This window comes from Nyctereutes procyonoides, unplaced genomic scaffold (assembly GCF_905146905.1).
Source record: "Nyctereutes procyonoides isolate TBG_1078 unplaced genomic scaffold, NYPRO_anot_genome, whole genome shotgun sequence".
NCBI classification, from domain to species: Eukaryota; Metazoa; Chordata; class Mammalia; order Carnivora; family Canidae; genus Nyctereutes; species Nyctereutes procyonoides.
The window spans coordinates 40,690,074-40,708,300 of record NW_026575133.1 but is presented as its reverse complement, the minus strand read 5'-3'; the positions used below and the strand labels follow the sequence as shown (position 1 = coordinate 40,708,300).

Sequence of the window (18,227 nt, the reverse complement as noted above, 5' to 3'; positions counted from 1 at the left end):
TTTCAACCTGTTTTTTATACCTTTGAATATAAAATATCTCTTCAAGACAGTATAGTTGTATCTTATTTTTGTATCCAGTCTGATAATCTCTGCCTTTTGACTTGATTCTTTAATCCATTCACATTTAGTGATATTATTTATCTAATTGGATTTATGCCTGCCATTTTACTTTTTGTCTCTTATGTCTTTTTTCTCTCATCTTCCTTTACTGCTGCTTTTTTTTGCATTAATATTTCCCATTGTAGCATTTTTAATTCTTTAATGATTTAAATCCCTGTATGTTTATTATATAACTTTATTTATCTCTTGTTTTCTTCATTTGTACCTCTGAATTCAAGTTACCATATGGAGTGATTTACTTATTAGCCCAATACAACTTCTTTCCCATTTACCTCCGTCTGCTAGCAAGAAATCCTCTGAATTTACTGGGAATGTCTTTATTTCACCTTTATTTTTGAAAGACCTTTAGTGGATGTAGAATTCCTTGTTGATCATTTTGTTCTGAGGACTTGGGATATCTTATCCCACTGGTTTCTGGATTCCATTGTTTCTGATGATAATAAGTCAGCTATTAATTTTGTGAGATTTCTCTTGTAAATGGCAATTTGTTTTTCTTCTTGCTGCTTTCAAGATTTTTCTCTTTGGCTTTTAGTGTTTTTACCATGATAATGTCTTTTTGTGGATCTCTTTATCTTGTTATAGTTAAGCTTCCTGGATGTGTAAATTGATGTTTTTAAATAAATTTCAGCCATGATTGCTTCAAACATTTTTTCTTTTCCTTTCCTCTCCTGGTACTTGCATTAGGCACATATTGGTGTACTCAGTGGTATGTCACATTTCTCTAAGGCTCTCTTTGTTTCTCTTCATTCTTTCTCCCTGTTTTTTGGATTGTGTAATCTCTATTGATCTGCAAGTTTTACTAATTTCTTTCTTTGGCCAGTTCAGGTATACTTTTAACTCAAGGTTTTTTTTTTTTCATTTTACTTATTAGTGGGCTTCCAAGCTTCAGAATTTCCTTCTGGTGTAAAAATAATCTCAATCTCTCTCTCTCTCTCTCTCTCTCTCTCTCTCTCTCTCTCTCTCTCTCTCTCTCGATATTCTTTATTTGATGTGACATTGTCATCATGCCTTCCTTTACTACTTTAATCATGGTTTTATTTAGTTCTCTGAATATATTTGTAAGACTTTGATGTTTTTGTTCATTCTGACATCTGGTCACCCTCATAGGTGATTGTCGGCTTTTTTCCTGGTGTATAGGCCTTTCTTGTTACTTTACATGTCTCATAATATTTTGTTGGAAACTGAACTTTTTTTTTTTTTAGATTTTATTTATTTATTCATGAGAGAGAGAGAAAGAGAGAGGCAGAGGGAGAAGCAGGCTCCATGCAGGGAGCCCGACGCGGGACTCGACTCCAGGTTCCTAGGACCATGCCCTGGGCGGAAGGCAGGCACTAAACTGTTGAGCCATTCCAGGGATCCCCAAGGAAACTGGACTTTTTTGATATCATTGTCATTAAAGGTCCTACACACCCTATCATTTTTAAATTCTTTTTAAAGATTTTATTTATTTATTAATGAGAGAGAGAGAGAAAGAGAGAGGCAGAGACACAGGCAGAGGGAAAAGCAGGCTCCATGCAGGGAGCCTGACATGGGACTTGATCCGGGATCTCCAGGATCGCGCCCTGGGCTGAAGGTGGTGCTAACCCAGGTTACCCACACACTCCATCATTATTTGTTTTGTGACTGATTGGATTAATTTAGTGAAGTCCTAGTCTCTCTCTACCTAATAGGGTGAAGCCTCTGCTGCTGCTCTTCTGGGAGATGCAGCATTTGGTTTGCCCACAGTCACTCTTGGATCACTGTTTTTGGCAGGACTGTCTTTGATTATCTTTTTCTACATCTGACCTATACTAATTGCTACCTGAATTGCTCTACTGTTGTCAGAAGTGCCCTGGAGCATAGATTGCTTCATAGACTGACCCAGTCAAATTCAGGTTTCTTTGAAGAGAGACTTCCTGAGGTCTGTTTTTGCGATTGTTTCTGACACCGCCCCCCCAACTTCTTTTAGCTCTTTCCTTGGTTCTCTGAGACCAAATAGGGGCCCACAGTTTAATCTGCATCTCCAGTGAATCTACCAGTCTCTGCCTAATTGCCTTTCACCCAGCCTCCACTGTTTTTAAAAGTGTCCTTTGGCTTGGACTCCTCATTCTCCACACTCTGTTACAAATAACAGGAACCATATTCTGATCTTTTTCCCCTTATCTCCACCCCAAGGCAAAAATCTCTGAGTCCCAGCTCGGGCGCTGGCTACAGTAGTGTACTTTACTGAGTGGCACTCATGCTGAGGAATTGAGTCCTTGGGGGAGGAGCAAGAGCCTCAGGTTTTCTTGGCTTCCTTCTCCTAGAGGCATGGTGGCCTTTTGAGCTAGGGCAGTGGCACTCAGGGCCCTGGTAGTACCAGTAGTACTATGCTCAGGATTGTTTCCACCCTACTAGTTGGAGGCTAGGCATAAGAAGAGAGCCCTTACCTTTCAGCTGTACTTGCCTGTAACTTAGCCTTTGCAAGTTAGCTGTAGCCAGGATGGGAAATGCTGGTGTTGTGCTCTTTGCGGGTAGCCGGCCCACTGACTGGTAGCTGATGGGGGAGAGGGAGGCCTATGTTCTTAGTGACATTCATCTGGAGTGGAGTTTCAGTCTGGCTGAACTGGGAGTTGGGAGAGAGTAGATCTTGGTGCAAGTACCACAGACTCTCAGTTCTTATGGAATTTTGGCAGATTTTCTTGAATAAATGTTTCTTCATTTGCTATATTTCCTTATGTTCATTTCCAGAGGCTTTCTTTTAAATGACTTTTTTTTTTTTAAGGTTTTATTTATTCAAGAGAGACAGAGAGAGAGGCAGAGACACAGAGAAGGAAAAGCAGGCTCCCTATGAGGCGCTGATGTGGGACTCGATCCCAGGACCCCAGAATCATGACCTGAGCCAAAGGCAGATGCTCAACCACTGAGCCACCCAGGCGTCCTCCAAAGGCTGTCAATAATTTTCACCAGTTTCGCTGGGGAGAGGGGCCTACAGAACCCTTGCACTCTCATACTAGAAGTATAACAGTTTGAACAGTTGTTTTTAAAAATAAAATAGTGCTAAAAAGTAAGGTAACAATATCAGCAGAAGAAACAGTAAATTTTCTTAAATCACTGAAGGATTTTAGGCATTCAGTGGACACAGAATGTACCAACCTCTCTATTTGTATGATTGATAAACTGCAGTTTTCTTGAGTGGGCAGACAGGATGCTGGTTGAATTGGGAAATGTCCTGAGGCATTGATGGAGTGATGGGCTATTATTTCCTATGGACAAATAAGATTTAAGGAAAATAATAACTATGTGTAGACATTTGTCTGCCATGTAAAGAAGACAGATTTGTTCTGCATTATTCCAAAGGGCAGACCTGTGAGTCATGAGTGTTGAGTACAGTGAAGTATATTTTGGCACAGCAAGTGGGAAGATCTCAGAGGTGCCTGAAAGGGGAGGAGGCCATTTGGCAAGGGGGTACATCTCTTCTGCTGCTGGCTGAGGTTCTTTTTTTTTTTTAAATTAAACTTAATTTTATTTTATTTTATTTTACTATTTATTGATTGATTGATTGATTGATTGATTGCTGGCTGAGGTTCTGAAGAGGACTGGGGAATGTTTCCCGGGGGTATGCTAGGGTGACACATCCGCTGGACTTACAGGCAACGTTGGAAGTTACTGGCCAAATATCTTCATCAGAGTTAGAAAATACACAAATTCTTTGGCTTCACCTTTGGATCATCTGATTCACTGAGTGTGGGGCCAACGCATCTGCATTTTTACAGGTCCTCCTAGATGTTGCTGCCAGGTTTGAGATCTGTTGCAGTATTTGATCTTGATTGTGCCTTCCACTGTGTCATTTCCTGTGGATAATATGAATTCACTTATGCTCGACTTTGCCTACCTACCCTCCAAGTCTTTCTCTCTTAACTTCCCTCCTCCCCTCTCCCCCATTACAGCAGGGGTGCATTTTGAGAGAAAGGTACCTACTACCTATTACATTGGCCCCCAGATGTAAAGGATTGATGATGTTCTGTAGCACTGAAGGTAATATTAGTACTCATTTGGTAATGTCAGTAACAGTTTAAATTGTACCCTTATCCAAACAGCTCTAGGTTTAGAGATTTCTACTGAAGAGCCATTCTCCTTTGGGTTTCTTAAGCATTTTATTGGATCCGTGTTCATGTATTCTTTTTATTAAACATACTTCAAGTCTCATTAGATTTGTGTTTTGTTACTTTGTTAAGAGCCACAAGATATCTCAAAATTTTAGTGTAGCTTTTTCTGGCTTGGAAGATCAGGAGATTCCCTTAGAATATCAGGTGTTTGAGAACATTAAAATATTCAGGACTTGAACATTTATACTCTATTTTAGCCAGTGATTTTAAAGGTACAAAAAATAGAATTATTGATTAAAAACAGCTTGGTGATTATGACTGGAAGCTACAGTCTGGCTAACTGACTTTTTCTTGTAAAAGACTGATTAAGAACTGATTTCATGAGAGAACTGATTAAGATGTTCACCACCTCAGCTTTCCCTTCAGAAATCTTGTCCTTAAACTTTCACTAGAAAGTAGCATATTATGTGCTTTATTTTCTCCTTGGATTAAAAATTTAATGATTCTTCTGTCTACTCCTTTCTCTTTATATATTGCTGTATATGTCAATGCTGGATATAACAAATTTGTAATCCCAAAAGGTAGGTCAAATAAGTATATTGTATATATTTTAAGCTCTAAAATAATCTTAGGTGTGGAATAGTGACAATAATTTTATTTTTTTTAGGAAAGATTTTATTTATATGAATAGTAGCATGAGTGGGTGGAAGGGGCAGAGGGAGAGGGAGAATCAGGCTCCCTGCTGTGCAGGTCTCATCCGGAACTGGAATCCTGACCTGAACTGAAGGCTGACACTCCAAACAATTGAGCCACAGAGGTGCCTCTATTGACAAAAAAGACCAAAAAAAATTTTTTTAAAGCAAACTAAGAGAATTCTAATATGCAAAAGAATCACAGGGGGAAATTTGAATTGAATGTTATAAATGGAGCTGAAGGAAAACATGAATGTATCTTGTACATAAATGTGCAGTATTGCCTCTTGTTTTTGTTTCCTGTGTAAATTTCCTCACAAACTCTTTTGCCTTCCTTTTTTGTTAGCTTCCCTCTTCTTCCACATGGGGCCAGCAGTCCAATACAACAGCATGTCAGTCCCAGGCAACGCTGTCATTGGCTGAAATCCAAAAACTAGAAGAGGAACGAGAACGGCAGCTTCGAGAGGAGGTAAATTTTAGAAGTAAAAGCGGTCTAGTCAAACACTCTTCCAGAATGGCTGGTGTGCGTTATGGGTGAGGTTAGTAAAGATCATAATTATTGTCAGAATTGCTGTGTATCTGAAATGGATGTTCATTATTAAACTCTTTAGCCTATAATAGGAATAACATTAAGATTAGGGAACATGAATGTTCATTTACCTTAAATATTTTGTTGTAGCTCTTGAAGAAGTAGCTCATAAATAAAAATAAATGAGTTTTTCAGAATTATGGCTTTATGCAGATATCCTTCTTATAAATTTGATTTTTAGAATACAGAATACATTTTTTTTCCCTCTAAGGATACTGGGTTTTCTGACTAGCTAGAAAAACTTAAATATGACAGAAAGAAAGTTTCTCTGCTTATAAGTCTATATCCTGAAGCTTATCATTAGGATTAAAAGGATACGAAAGTGTGAAATAAGAGGGAATAAAGGAAGAATACAGGGCAGCCCCGGTGGCTCAGCGGTTTAGTGCCACCTTCAGCCCAGGACAAGATCCTGGAGCCCCGGGATCAAGTCCCACGTTGGGCTCCCTGCATGGAGCCTGCTTCTCCCTCTGTCTGTGTCTCTGCCTCTCTCTTTCTCTATGTCTCTAATGAAGACATAAATAAATAAAATCTTTAAAAAAAAAAAAAGGAAGTTCATATGTATTTCATTTCAGTGCTTAGCCAAAAGTCCTACTTAATTTTTAAGAATTTAAAAAATTGGATTTGGTCTTTTTATTCTCCTCTTGGTGTCTCTGGTAGTTTACATCTTTTTTTTTTTTTTCAGCAAAGTAGCTAACCCTTTCGTGTTTAACTTTGTATAGCTGTTATGTATTTGCATTCCACTTACCATACTAGACAGTAGTAACTAATCTTTTTTGAAGACCAGAATCTTAAGCTAGCTCCTCTTGTGCAATAGCAAAGACGCCAGCAGAGGGAACTGATGAAAGCTCTGCAGCAGCAGCAGCAGCAGCAGCAGCAGAAACTCTCTGGATGGGGGAATGTCAGTAAACCTGCAGGCACTGCGAAGTCTCTCTTGGAGATACAGCAGGAAGAAGCCAGGCAGATGCAGAAGCAGCAGCAGCAGCAGCAGCACCAGCAACCAAACAGAGCCCGGAGTAATACGGTGGGTTCATCTTCTTTTCCTAAGCACTCATTGTATGGTTTGGAAGTTCTGTTTTCTGACTTTTGTGGACTCTGTTTTTCTTATTTTAGTATTGTTAACCACATCATTTGTCTCTTCTTCTTTAACAGCATTCCAACCTGCACACCAGCATTGGGAATTCTGTTTGGGGCTCTATAAATACTGGTCCCCCTAACCAGTGGGCATCTGACCTAGTCAGTAGTATCTGGAGTAATGCTGACACTAAAAACTCCAACATGGGATTCTGGGATGATGCAGTGAAAGAGGTGGGACCTAGGAATTCTACAAATAAAAATAAAAACAACACCAGTCTCAGGTAGGGCTCAAAATAATCAATTCTGTGCTTCTTTGAGGGTTAGGGGATGGGGCGTGTGGGAAGTGGGGTACTGGGTGGACAGGGAAAGATAGTTATTTAGTTTTTGCTTGTTTTCATCTGTGTCCAAGCATGGGAAGTTGTAGTTTGGTGATTGCTTTCTTCCCCATGGAAGCACATCTGAATTTTACTAGGGGCTCTTTGTACTGCTAGGCACTTAGTCCATTGCCTGTCACATGGTAACCACTTAATAAATATTAGGAATAGTATAGTGTGTGTGTGTGTGTGTGTGTGTGTGTGTAACATTTCTCTAAGATACTCTAGATCTTAGCATTTTTCTCTAAATTTATATTTTAAGTTAGCTAAACTATAGTGAGTATTACAAACACCTCTCTAATGACCTTAAACCTATTTATTTTTATGATAGAGTTCCACTTCACCTTTGTCTTTCTTTCCTCAGTATGCAGTGTTATTGAATGAGCATGGGTTTTAATGATAAATATGTGAACTCAGTTCCCAGCACTGCCACTTACTAGCTGTGTGACCTGTGTGACCTTGGGCAAGAGGGAACCTTTTTGAGCCTCAGTTCCCTCATCTGTAAAATGAAGATAATGACTTCATGGGTGTGTAGTTGTACAGATTAAATGAATACATAAGAAGTAGTTAGTGAAGTGCCTGGCACATAGTAACTACTTAATAAATGATAGTGTTGTCAGACTGTTTCTTCTTGTTTGAGGGTCTAATGTATTAAGAATAGGACTCTAAACAACTGTCAGCTTATTGAGCAGCTTTGCCAGGCACTGTACTCTAGGCTTTTGCATACAGTATCTTTATTCTTTGTTGATAATCCAAAGAAATATTAGTACCATTTTACAGATGAGTAAACTGAGGCTTAGCAAAATTTTAAAACTCACCAAAGGGCACATAGGAAGAATTTAATCATTTCTCTGGCAAGAAGCCCTGTCTTCACAAATGAGAATATATTAGCTGAGGCTGCATTATAAGAGGGTACTAAGTCCCTCTGTCCCCAGTCCAAACATTTGAAGGTTTTTTGGTTTTGTTTTGTTTTTTAAAATTCTTTTTGGAACCAAACATTGGATTACTGGACAGCCATCCAGTGTTGGCAAGACGTTATCTGTTTATGGTGTTGTAGTATAATCATATAGTAACAGTTTCTGGGAATATAATATCGCCCTATTGTTTTGCTTTAGTAAATCTGTAGGTGTGTCTAACCGGCAGAATAAGAAAGTAGAAGAAGAAGAAAAGTTGCTGAAGCTCTTTCAGGGAGTAAATAAAGCCCAAGATGGATTTACCCAGTGGTGTGAGCAGATGCTTCATGCCCTTAATACGGCAAATAACTTGGATGGTAAGAATTGGGGAGGGAAACCCAGCATGTGGAATAGCAGAGCAGGACCCACAAAGAGGTTGACAATTTGGAATGATGGGCCAAAACTCAGGAGGTGAAAGCTAATGGAGATCAAATCCTGTATCTACCACAAGAACTCAACTCTCTAATGGTATAATAAGTACTACTTGTGAGAAAAGTCCTGTAATATTGTGCTCAAATAGGTTATCTGTGGTTGCCACAAAGTAAATGCTATCTCAGGCTGTCTAAAAAATGTGCAGGGCAGAGGAGGTCATAGTTCCATATAGGTCATTTAATGGGGGACATTGCCAGGCAGTCCAGCTCCAAAGAAACATAACTTATGGTGGAGACAAAGGTTGTCATGGGCAAGAGAAGGCTGAAGTGATGTGAGATCTTTCCCTTCCTGCCTTTGGGGGATGGGGGTGGGAATCGGGAATCATGTGACAGAGCAAGTAGACTTATTTTATGCACAAGGAAACTAGGACCAATGACTGGAAATGAAAAGGTTTCAGTGCAATTTGAAAAAAACTTGCTAATTATTAGTTGATCACAAAGAGAATTCTTTGCCTGAGATTGAAGTGAGTCCTTGCCCCAACCTCAAAATGTTTGCACCAGAGACCAGTCAGCTTGATGTGGAAGGGATTCCTATAACAGATAGGCTACTTTGAACTCGTCCACCTCCAATGATTTAATTAAAACCAAGAATCTTTTAGAAACAGAACATTAAAGGAATGGAAGAATTCCTTTGCAGCATTGTAACAAAATCTTATGTTCTGGAAGAGCCAGGGAAAAAATAACAAATAATGGCCAGCTACCATTCATTAAGCACCTATCATGTGCTAGGCACTTTCTAGCAGTTAGCATATGTTATGCCAATTATTTAACTTTTGCAGTAATTTCATAAGATACTTACACAATGTAGGTAATATTATCCCCATTTTATAAATTAGGAAACAGAGGCTCAGAATGGTTAAATAACTCATCAAGGTCACACAGCGAGCAAATTTCAGAGTCAGGATTTTAACCCATGTCTGTCTAACTCTTGATACTTGTGCTTTTTCTCCCACACCACACTGCTTGTATGTTCATTTGATTCCTCTCTAAACATAACGTATGTCAGTGAAGTGAAAGTTCCTAGAGGGTATGACTATATTCTTAGTATCTGTCAAGGTGCCTGATACACATCATAGCACTTAATAAATATTGATTGGATTTAAGGAAAGAAAGAATGAATTTCCAGATAACTTCGGTCTTAGGCAAGCAATTGTTGGAGTCAACATAACATTTAGTGAAACTAAACATGCATTAATATGTCTTTGTTTGACTCTGTGCTATTTGAGATAATTTTGGGCATTGCAGTGACAGTGGGCTTTTTTTTTTCTTTTTCCTGCAGAGTAGCTTAAAGAATATTTAACACAGTAGCTATATATGTTTTAAGTTTGCATCATTAGAGTCAGCAGTAGGTGTGACAGTATATTAAAAACTGACACTGATTCTTATACAGGTGATATTTCATTGTTACTCTTTATTTCTTTTCTTCTCTCATGTTGCAGTTCCCACTTTTGTTTCTTTCCTGAAAGAAGTAGAATCTCCTTATGAGGTCCATGATTATATTAGGGCCTATTTAGGAGATACCTCTGAGGCCAAGGAGTTTGCCAAGCAGTTCCTCGAGCGCCGTGCCAAACAGAAAGCCAGCCAGCGGCAGCAGCAGCAGCAGCAGCAACAGCAACAGCAGCAGCAGCAGCAGCAGCAGCAGGTATAAGTCCATGATTAGCGCCATGCCCCTGTGAGCAAGTAGTAATAATGCCTTGAAGCATTGAGCAACCAGAGAAATGAAAACTAAAACAAATGATGCCATTTTTGTACATCAAGTGACCATAGCTTCTTAAAATGAGGTAGACTTGATATTTTCAAATGGCATGTCCAGCTTTGTGAATTTCCCAAATGGCCTACTAGTTCCTTTCTCCTTGGTTCATATATGTGCCTCAGTCAGATTGCAGATTCCAATTTGTCACAGATACATTTTTTGAATAGTTAGAAACATTTCTTTGATAGTTAGAAACCTACAAATCTCCAGTGCTCAAGATGCCCTGTACTCAATATTGACAGCACCTTAGCATGCTGGATATGCCATATATTGTTGATAGGGATGTAAAAGGTATAATCCATTCTCATGATTTGTGGTAGTTTGCTTTATAAAGTTGCCACAAATGCTGAATTAGCGAATACTGAACTTTTGTTCCAGGGAAAACGCCCAGTTAGGTTTCTAGAACTTCTGGACATAGCCTTTTTTGTCAGCTGATCAATACATTACCTTGTTTTATGTGTGTTTCTGTTTGAAGATGCCTTATTTACTATATTGTTGATTCCTTGGACTCAACTCCTGGCCCCCAGCACTACAGCTGCTTACCTAGCACCTGCCTTTTCTCCATAAGCATGTCACAGCCTTTTTGGAACACTTGATAGCACTTAACACTTGGGGGCCATTTTAAACAGTGACAGCACTAACAAGCAAAAATGTGAGCCTCATGACATTACGGAAACTGAAAAAAGATGATCGTTTTTATTGTATGAGAGCGGAGACAAGAAGGTGGAATACTGTCCTGTCCCACCTCAACTGGGAATGTGTTTCCTCAGGCAACTCAGGTTTTTTACTGCTCTGGACATTCACAGTTCAGGAAAACCATAAAAGCACTGCAAGTTTTGATTTTTGGGGTTACGGATAAATTGTAGCCAGTATGTAAATTTGGAAATAGGAATCTGTGAATAATGAGGATCAGTTGTACAAGTTTTCTGAAAGATGAGGTGGCAAGGCTCATGGAGAGCTTAAGAATATTCATATCCTTCAATCCTATAATTCTGCCACAGATAATGTTTGTTACAGCGGTCATTTCTGGGAATATAAAAGATACAGTGAAGTACATTAAAAATCCGTTTGGGTGGATGGGTTAAACAAGGATCAAGGGAAGGAAAGTAAACAGCACTAGGAGGAATAGAGAATCAGAAGGGAAAACATCGTCTTTACATTTGTGAATGACTGCCCCTGTGTGCTGAAATTGGAGGTGGGGGCCCACACAATGTGTGCATATACACATGTAGCCAGGCTCGTCCTTCCATGGTCATTTCTCTACTCTTCCTTCTCATCCCCCACTGCCACTACCTGTTCCTTCAGCTAGCTCACTGAATCTGATCCCAGTTTAAAATGAATTGTTCTAATAAGGGCAACACTAAGTATGAATGGCTGGTAAACTATTTTGTAGTTGAACCAGTTGGTAGAAAGTATATGGATATTTGGGGACCAGAGATCTTCTGGGATTGCCAATGGGAATAAAGTACATAATAATTTTGTTTGGTAACATACTGCCAGCTAGTCTGCAGCCTCTGTCCTCTCTGTCCTGGGGCTCAAGACAGGAACCTTATGTTTTGGTAGGTGAGTGGTGTAAATTGCTTGAGTACAGAGGTCTATTTGTGATTATTTGCTGTATATTTAATTTCATAGTGGCTGGAGGCTCTATGTATACCAGAGAGGTTCTGACAGTTGTGTTGTCACAGTGGGGTGGAAACCTAGAGCTACCAGGATAGGCCTTTTGGAGGCACAGAGCTTAAGTGAGATGTCTGAATCTAAATGAAGGGAAAAGATGGCTCAGTGGACTTCTCTTGGTTTCATTATTACTGGAATCCATGATAGGCTTTCTGTTTTTAATCTCATACTTGATAAGGTGAGGACTAATCAACCATGTTCCTGTCGTGGGCCATACTTGCATCTATTGTGTAACCCCAATTGTGACATCTTCTCTCACAGGACTCTGTGTGGGGAATGAACCACAGTGCACTCCATTCAGTATTTCAGACCAATCAAAGCAACAACCAACAATCCAATTTTGAGGCCGTACAAAGTGGCAAGAAGAAGAAAAAGCAGAAGATGGTCCGAGCAGATCCCAGTTTGTTAGGTGAGCAAAGCCAAAAATCTCAGCTGGGAGTTAGAGGTGTGCAGGTTATAGCAATTTCCTATGTGAATCTCCTGATAGAATGTTTTTCATAAAGGGAAATATTTCTTATACAAAATTAATTTTTTAAGCCACTTCAAAATAAGTAATATTTACTGGGCACGTCAGTGCAAGAATGATGCCTTGTGTGCTATAGGGAATAAGAAAAGTAATGACTTATACTTGTGTGATGCTTTAAAGTTTGAAGCCTTATTTCATATATTCTATTAATTTCCCTAGAAGGCCTTTCAGTGTAGTTGGAAAATAATGCTAATGGAGAAAAGGAAAAGTTGTTAAAACTTAAATGCTGATTTGTATAGAAACTGACCATAAGTCTAATCAGGTATTCAAACAACTAATATTTGCTGATATTCATTATATATGTGTGTATATGTATATATATATATATAGAGAGAGAGAAAGACAGAATATATATATATATATATATATATATATATATATATATATATTCAGAGTCATTCTGCATTATGAGATCATGTTCCACTCTACCAGTGAGTAAACCAAGGCCCTGAGGGTTTAGAACATTTTCCAAAGTCACACCATTATTTAGCAGTGGGGCTGGGATTTCAGAGAAGGCCTGTTTTCTTTCCACTCTTCTGTTAGCCACAACTATTCACGTCTAGCCTTGAGAACCAGAGTCTTCACATAAGACAGCTTCATGGAAACAGTGACACCAGAATTAGGGCTTTGAAAGACTGGCAGGAAGGACAGGCAGTGGTGTTTCTGGAATAATAAACAGTCTAGGCAAGCAGATGCAGACTGCTTGTGTTTCTTAAGTTGGCCAAACAGCTTCACAGACAATGATGAAATTAAAATGATTCTCTGTTTCTGAGTGTCAAATAGACTATTAAGAACTATGTTGTCCAGAGTAGAACGATTATATTGGCAAGATGGCAGGTTGGAGTGTTGGCCCAGGCAGCGGGCTGTGGTATAGACCAGGTAAAAGATCCTGGTGGCCTGGAGAATAGGTAGGGGTTTTGGTAGTAGAGATGGAGAGGAGTTAAAGATGGGTTTCAGAAACTTAGGGAACTGAATTGGCTGACAAGGGGAATGGAAGGCTTTGGGCAGCAGGGTGGGTAGTGCTGCCATTTGCTAAAAGGATGAGCCCTGGAAAAGGGAGCAAGCTTAGGGGGATAACAACACAGTGTTAAAGTGTGTTGTGTGGGTCCAGTGTGGACCCAGTGTGGAATGCCTATGGGACTACAGATGGAGATCCCCTTGTGAAAAAGTAGAGAGCACAGCAGGAAGGAGATTGCCATCCTACCTTGCCCACAGTAGGGTCTCTGCCTTCCCTCAAAGTTCTCCTACAGTGGAGAAAACAAAATGTTAGTAACAGAAACTTAACTTTGAGGATTGCCCTTTGGAACTGGGGCCTGAAAGCTGGCTTGGGAGCAGAGAGAGACCTGGTGAAATTCTGTTTTCTTCTGCCTGTCTCAGAATTGTATTATTAAGTTACTTATTTTACCTGCCTCAGAAATTTATGTTAAGAATGGATGGAACAGTCTAACATTTTACCCAGCTTTGACAGAAGTGGGTGAAAATAGATTTACAAGTGCCTCTGAAATTCTGGGTGTGGCTTCTACCAAGAAGCCCTTGTTGCTGTTTAGCTGTGTGGCACAGGAACCGTGGACTGTCAGGGGGGTGAGGTAAAGTTCTCTGAATTAAATATTCAGTCTGATTCCATCTCCATTACAGATACCAGAAAGAAAGGGACTTAAAACTCTCTTTGGGGGAGTGAGGGTTATTTTAGGAATAGAGTTTAAGGAATACATATTATGTTGAGGAACAGAAAAAAATATATAAGGAAAAGGGAAATAAATATTCAACAAAGTATTGAGAAAACTCACTTGTGTAGGCTTGGACCTTTTTATGAAAATGTCTTCTCAACTGAATCTCTATCTGAAAATTGCTCTGATGATTACTAACTTCTGCCCCTTGCCTACTCATTTCCACTTACTGCTATTTGTTTTATTGATTCACAGATTGAGAAAAATTAACAAATGTCTGTCATTCACAGTTCCCCGTGTACAGAATGAGACAGTTCTAATTTGATCCAAAAGCATCCATTGAGAAAGTAGTCACTAATTAAAAGAGAACTTTGCTTCTAAAACAGACCATCAGGGGATCCCTGGGTGGCTCAGCAGTTTAGCGCCTGCCTTTGGCCCAGGGCATGATCCTGGGGTCCTGGGATCGAGTCCTGCATCGGGCTCCCTGCATGGAGCCTGCTTCTCCATCTGCCTGTGTCTCTGCCTCTCTCTCTCTCTCTCTTGCTCTCTGCCTCTCTCTCTCTCTCTCGCTCTCATTGATGAATGGATAAAATCTTAAAAAAAAAAAAAGATCATCAGAGAGGCCCAACCTCATTTTAATAATCCATCACCTCCATTGTACTCTGTCTTCCTGTAGTTTTTAGAGCTGCCAGATGCCATTGTGAACCAACATCCATTACTTAGATATGATAGATACACACGATGGCTTTTTTTTTTTTTTTTTAGATTTTATTTATTTATTCCTGAGAGACACAGAGAGAGGCAGAGACATAGGCAGAGGGAGAAGCAGGTTCCCTGCAGGGCACCTGATGCGAGACTCGATCCCAGGACTCCGGGATCATGACCTGAGCCAAAGGCAGACACTCAACCACTGAGCCACCCAGGAGTCCCAGTTTGTATTATTACATTTCCACTTTTATCATGTAGCTTGTTTTTATTGCAGTTTATCTTTCTTGAGATACATGTGAAGTCCAAACCCTGCTTCGAAATAGAGTAATAGCTCATTTCATAGGCTGTTTGGTCTTTATGTTTTTATATTTATCTAATTAAATTGTTATTTCCAAGTAGGGACACTAAGCCTTTTGTTATTTTCAAGGAAAAAGTCGTGGGTTGTGGGAACACTGTTGATGAGTAGAACTAAGGCTGGGGTTTGGAGCCCTAGCCTCTCCTAATCTTAGGCCTTGTAAGCAGCTTTTACCACAACTTCCTTGGCTAATAGTCATGTTTACATTTTCAAATCGTGATATTTTGAGTCAAGAATAAAATATAATTAAGCTATTTTTATTATGTAAGACTTTTTTTGTTTAGTACTACACTTAAAATGTGTCTTTGTTTGAAAACTTGAACATTAAAGAACAAAAAGGAGGGAGCAGAACACAATATTAACAACTGCTTTTAGGTAGGAGAACATTGCCTGTTTACTTCTTGATATTCAAATAGCAGCTGAAACAGTTTGAGATTTCATTTAGGGTGGATGAACTGAAAGCTTTTTGAGAGCCACTCATTACAAAGAAGCTCTGTTAAATAATACTTTTTATCAATGTTTGATTATGGAGTTAATAGAAAGCTTACATGTGGTAGATGGAATCAGATTTTCAAAATGTTGGTAGTGTTTGTGAGGACTGCTCATTGCCTTCAGTGGTGGTGCTCATACTGCTTTCTCTAAACCAGATTGCATTTTAGTTAATCAGTATGGCGGACTGAAATTTTTTCCTTTACAAGTCTACTTATAATAGGTTGATTTGAATAAAGTCTATCCTGTGATAGAATATCTAGGGTTGTAAGGATTTGGTAGTGGATCTTCCCTAAAACACCCCCTACCCTTAAATAGCAAAAATTCTTGGCCAAAATTTTGAAAAAACTTTTGACCCAATAAGGGGAAAAAGTATTCCCAGTTGTGAGTGGGACTGAAGTAGTACTACTACCACTTAGATGTCATAGTCATATGGTTAGATAGTTACAAAGTGTTTGATGTGTGTTATTCCTGCCCCCCCCCAGCCCCCATCTCTGTTAAGATTCACCTCCTGAATGAACTTTCCCCACTAGCCAGCCTGTCTTAGCTTTAACACATGCTCACAGCCCAGATTCTTCTCAGGAATCTCTGACGCATTAGTTTGCAATTCTTTTTTTCCTCCCTACTTAAATTACACCAGAACCCTAAGAAATAAATAAAAACAAAGAATCTCTCATCAGAAGAGCAGAAATACCGCTCTCCAACCTTTATCCTTCCTTCTTCTTTTCTTTAGTATCCCTATGGCATACTAAAATGCAAGAGACTTCTATTCTAGCCCACTGTCTGGAATTCATCCCCACGATTGTCTGGGTGTGGTCACTCATTGCCAATTTTTTCCGGCAGGATTTTCAGTCAATGCTTCATCAGAGCGACTCAATATGGGTGAAATCGAGACTTTGGATGACTACTGAGCACCTGCCAGTGGACTGGCCTTCCTTCTCCTCTCCGCTGACCATGGATTCTCCACCTTTGGACACAACACTTACTCACCATTTCCTCTTTATCACTCTGCAACAAATCACAGAACCGATCATCTCAGGCTTTTTCTTCTAGCCCTTTGTGTCCAAGATTCTTTAAACTGTTTTTGTTGGTGAGCATCTCAGACTGTAGATAAGTGGACTGGACCCTGTGTCTTGGGGGTGGCAGTTGGGATTACTCCCCAACAAGGCTGATTTTGGGCAGCACCTGTTTACTGTGCCGTGATTTCATCTACTGTGTCCCAGAAAGTGTGTTGGGATCTGCCAATAGCTATTTACTTTCTTATGTCACCTTTTTCCCTTCTATTTCTTTTCTTCTTCTTTTTAACCCCCTCCCCCACCCAAGGGCAAGGGGTCTAACTGGTGCAATCATGAAGAGAGTTAATGGTAACAGACATTGGCCAGCAGCACCATGCCATGAACTGTGACTTGAGTGTCCAACAAGACAGTCAGAGCACCCCCAGTCTGAAGGTTGCATTGCCACTGCTAACTTTGGGATTGCATCAGAAGAGGCCCTGAGTGGGGTGGAGTTTAGATTGGATTGGTTTGATGTTGCACACCCCTCGCCTGTTCTTTCTGAACATCCTTTCGGAGAAAGGATTCATGTTTTTCTTCATTAGATAGTGACTTCCAAGCAAGCTGACTTCTCCCCTAGCATATGCCAACCTGATTGGACAAAGGAAACCCTATGGCCTGGGAGAAGGACTTATTCTTAATTTTTCCTTTCTTACAAAAACTGATTTTTCCCATAAATATTTTTACTTCAGAGGACTAGGACCAGTTTGTTTTGGGCCTTTCTGCTGAAAATTTGTCTCGTTTAAGAGGCAGCTAGGATCTTTACCATATGTATGAATTTGTATAATTTCACTTTGGATAGGGATAAACTTTTGCTTCTGATAAAAGCCCGGAATTTCATCTGGTTCCTCAGAGCATTGCGTGTGTGTCTTACTGTGGCCCCAAAAGGTTTTGTTTAAAGATTCTGGAGTGGCAAGTTGTTTGCCCTTTCTGAAAAGAAAACATACAAAACCTGACCATCTTTAAGACCTTCATCCATGGGAAACCACTACACAGGAGAATGCAGTGGGATGGAGGGGATGGGAGAGAATGGGAGAGAGAAGCCTGGTCTGGCTTCTGATCATGGCCTCCTAATACCCCTTCACTTCAATTATAAATGTATTCAAGCCCTATTTATAAACAAATACTCTTCCTGCCTCCCCAACCCCGGCAGAACATCACCTGGAATTGCCAGTCACACTTTGGTCTGGAGCCATTGGACCGTCCGTCCCTGTGTGAAAAGTGCTGTGGTTCGGGTGGCTCCTGGTAGAGCACCTTTTCTTTCTGTCATCATTGCCTGAAGAAGGCTGGAGTTGCTCTGAGAGCATTTTGGTTTTGGCTGATTATATTTGGTTTCTATTTTTATTCTTTTGGATCACCATTCTCCCTATCCCTTCTTGCCTCCTTCCCTCCCTCCCTCCCAAACATGTACAATAACTATACAGAGACTGCTACAAACTTGTATATAGTTTTTGGATCAAATAGCATGAGGAGATGGGGAACCATTAAAAGTTGGGACTCCTGCTCTCCTTTGCTTTGTAAATTCAAAAGTGGGGGGTGGGGAAGAGGGATAGTTAAAATGTTTACAAAACTTTAAGCTCCCTCGGAATTTTGCCAGTGTGGAGGAAAATAAAAAAAGAACTTAAATAAAACGTGGTGGTATTCTGTCTGAGTGCCTCTTGTACTCACCTTTGTCAAGGCTAAGTCTTGCACTAAACCGTTCT

General features: G+C 39.9%; 1 protein-coding gene across 7 annotated transcripts in view; it reads left to right on the top strand.

Moving 5' to 3' along the window:
• The window catches only part of GIGYF2 (GRB10 interacting GYF protein 2), a 137,509-nt gene extending 119,337 nt beyond the window's left edge, over positions 1-18,172 (top strand). For 4 of the 7 annotated variants that reach the window (XM_055346008.1, XM_055346005.1, XM_055346003.1 and 1 more), the window contains 7 exons: positions 5,226-5,348; positions 6,283-6,489; positions 6,618-6,823; positions 8,032-8,186; positions 9,740-9,942; positions 11,986-12,136; positions 16,316-18,172. In XM_055346008.1, coding sequence (XP_055201983.1) covers positions 5,226-5,348; positions 6,283-6,489; positions 6,618-6,823; positions 8,032-8,186; positions 9,740-9,942; positions 11,986-12,136; positions 16,316-16,383 — 1,113 coding nt within the window. In that variant the 3' untranslated portion in view covers positions 16,384-18,172. The remainder of the gene's footprint in view (positions 1-5,225; positions 5,349-6,282; positions 6,490-6,617; positions 6,824-8,031; positions 8,187-9,739; positions 9,943-11,985; positions 12,137-16,315) is intronic. The other 3 variants (XM_055346006.1, XM_055346004.1, XM_055346002.1) reach the window with 1 other exon arrangement.
• Positions 18,173-18,227: the final 55 nt, after the last annotated feature.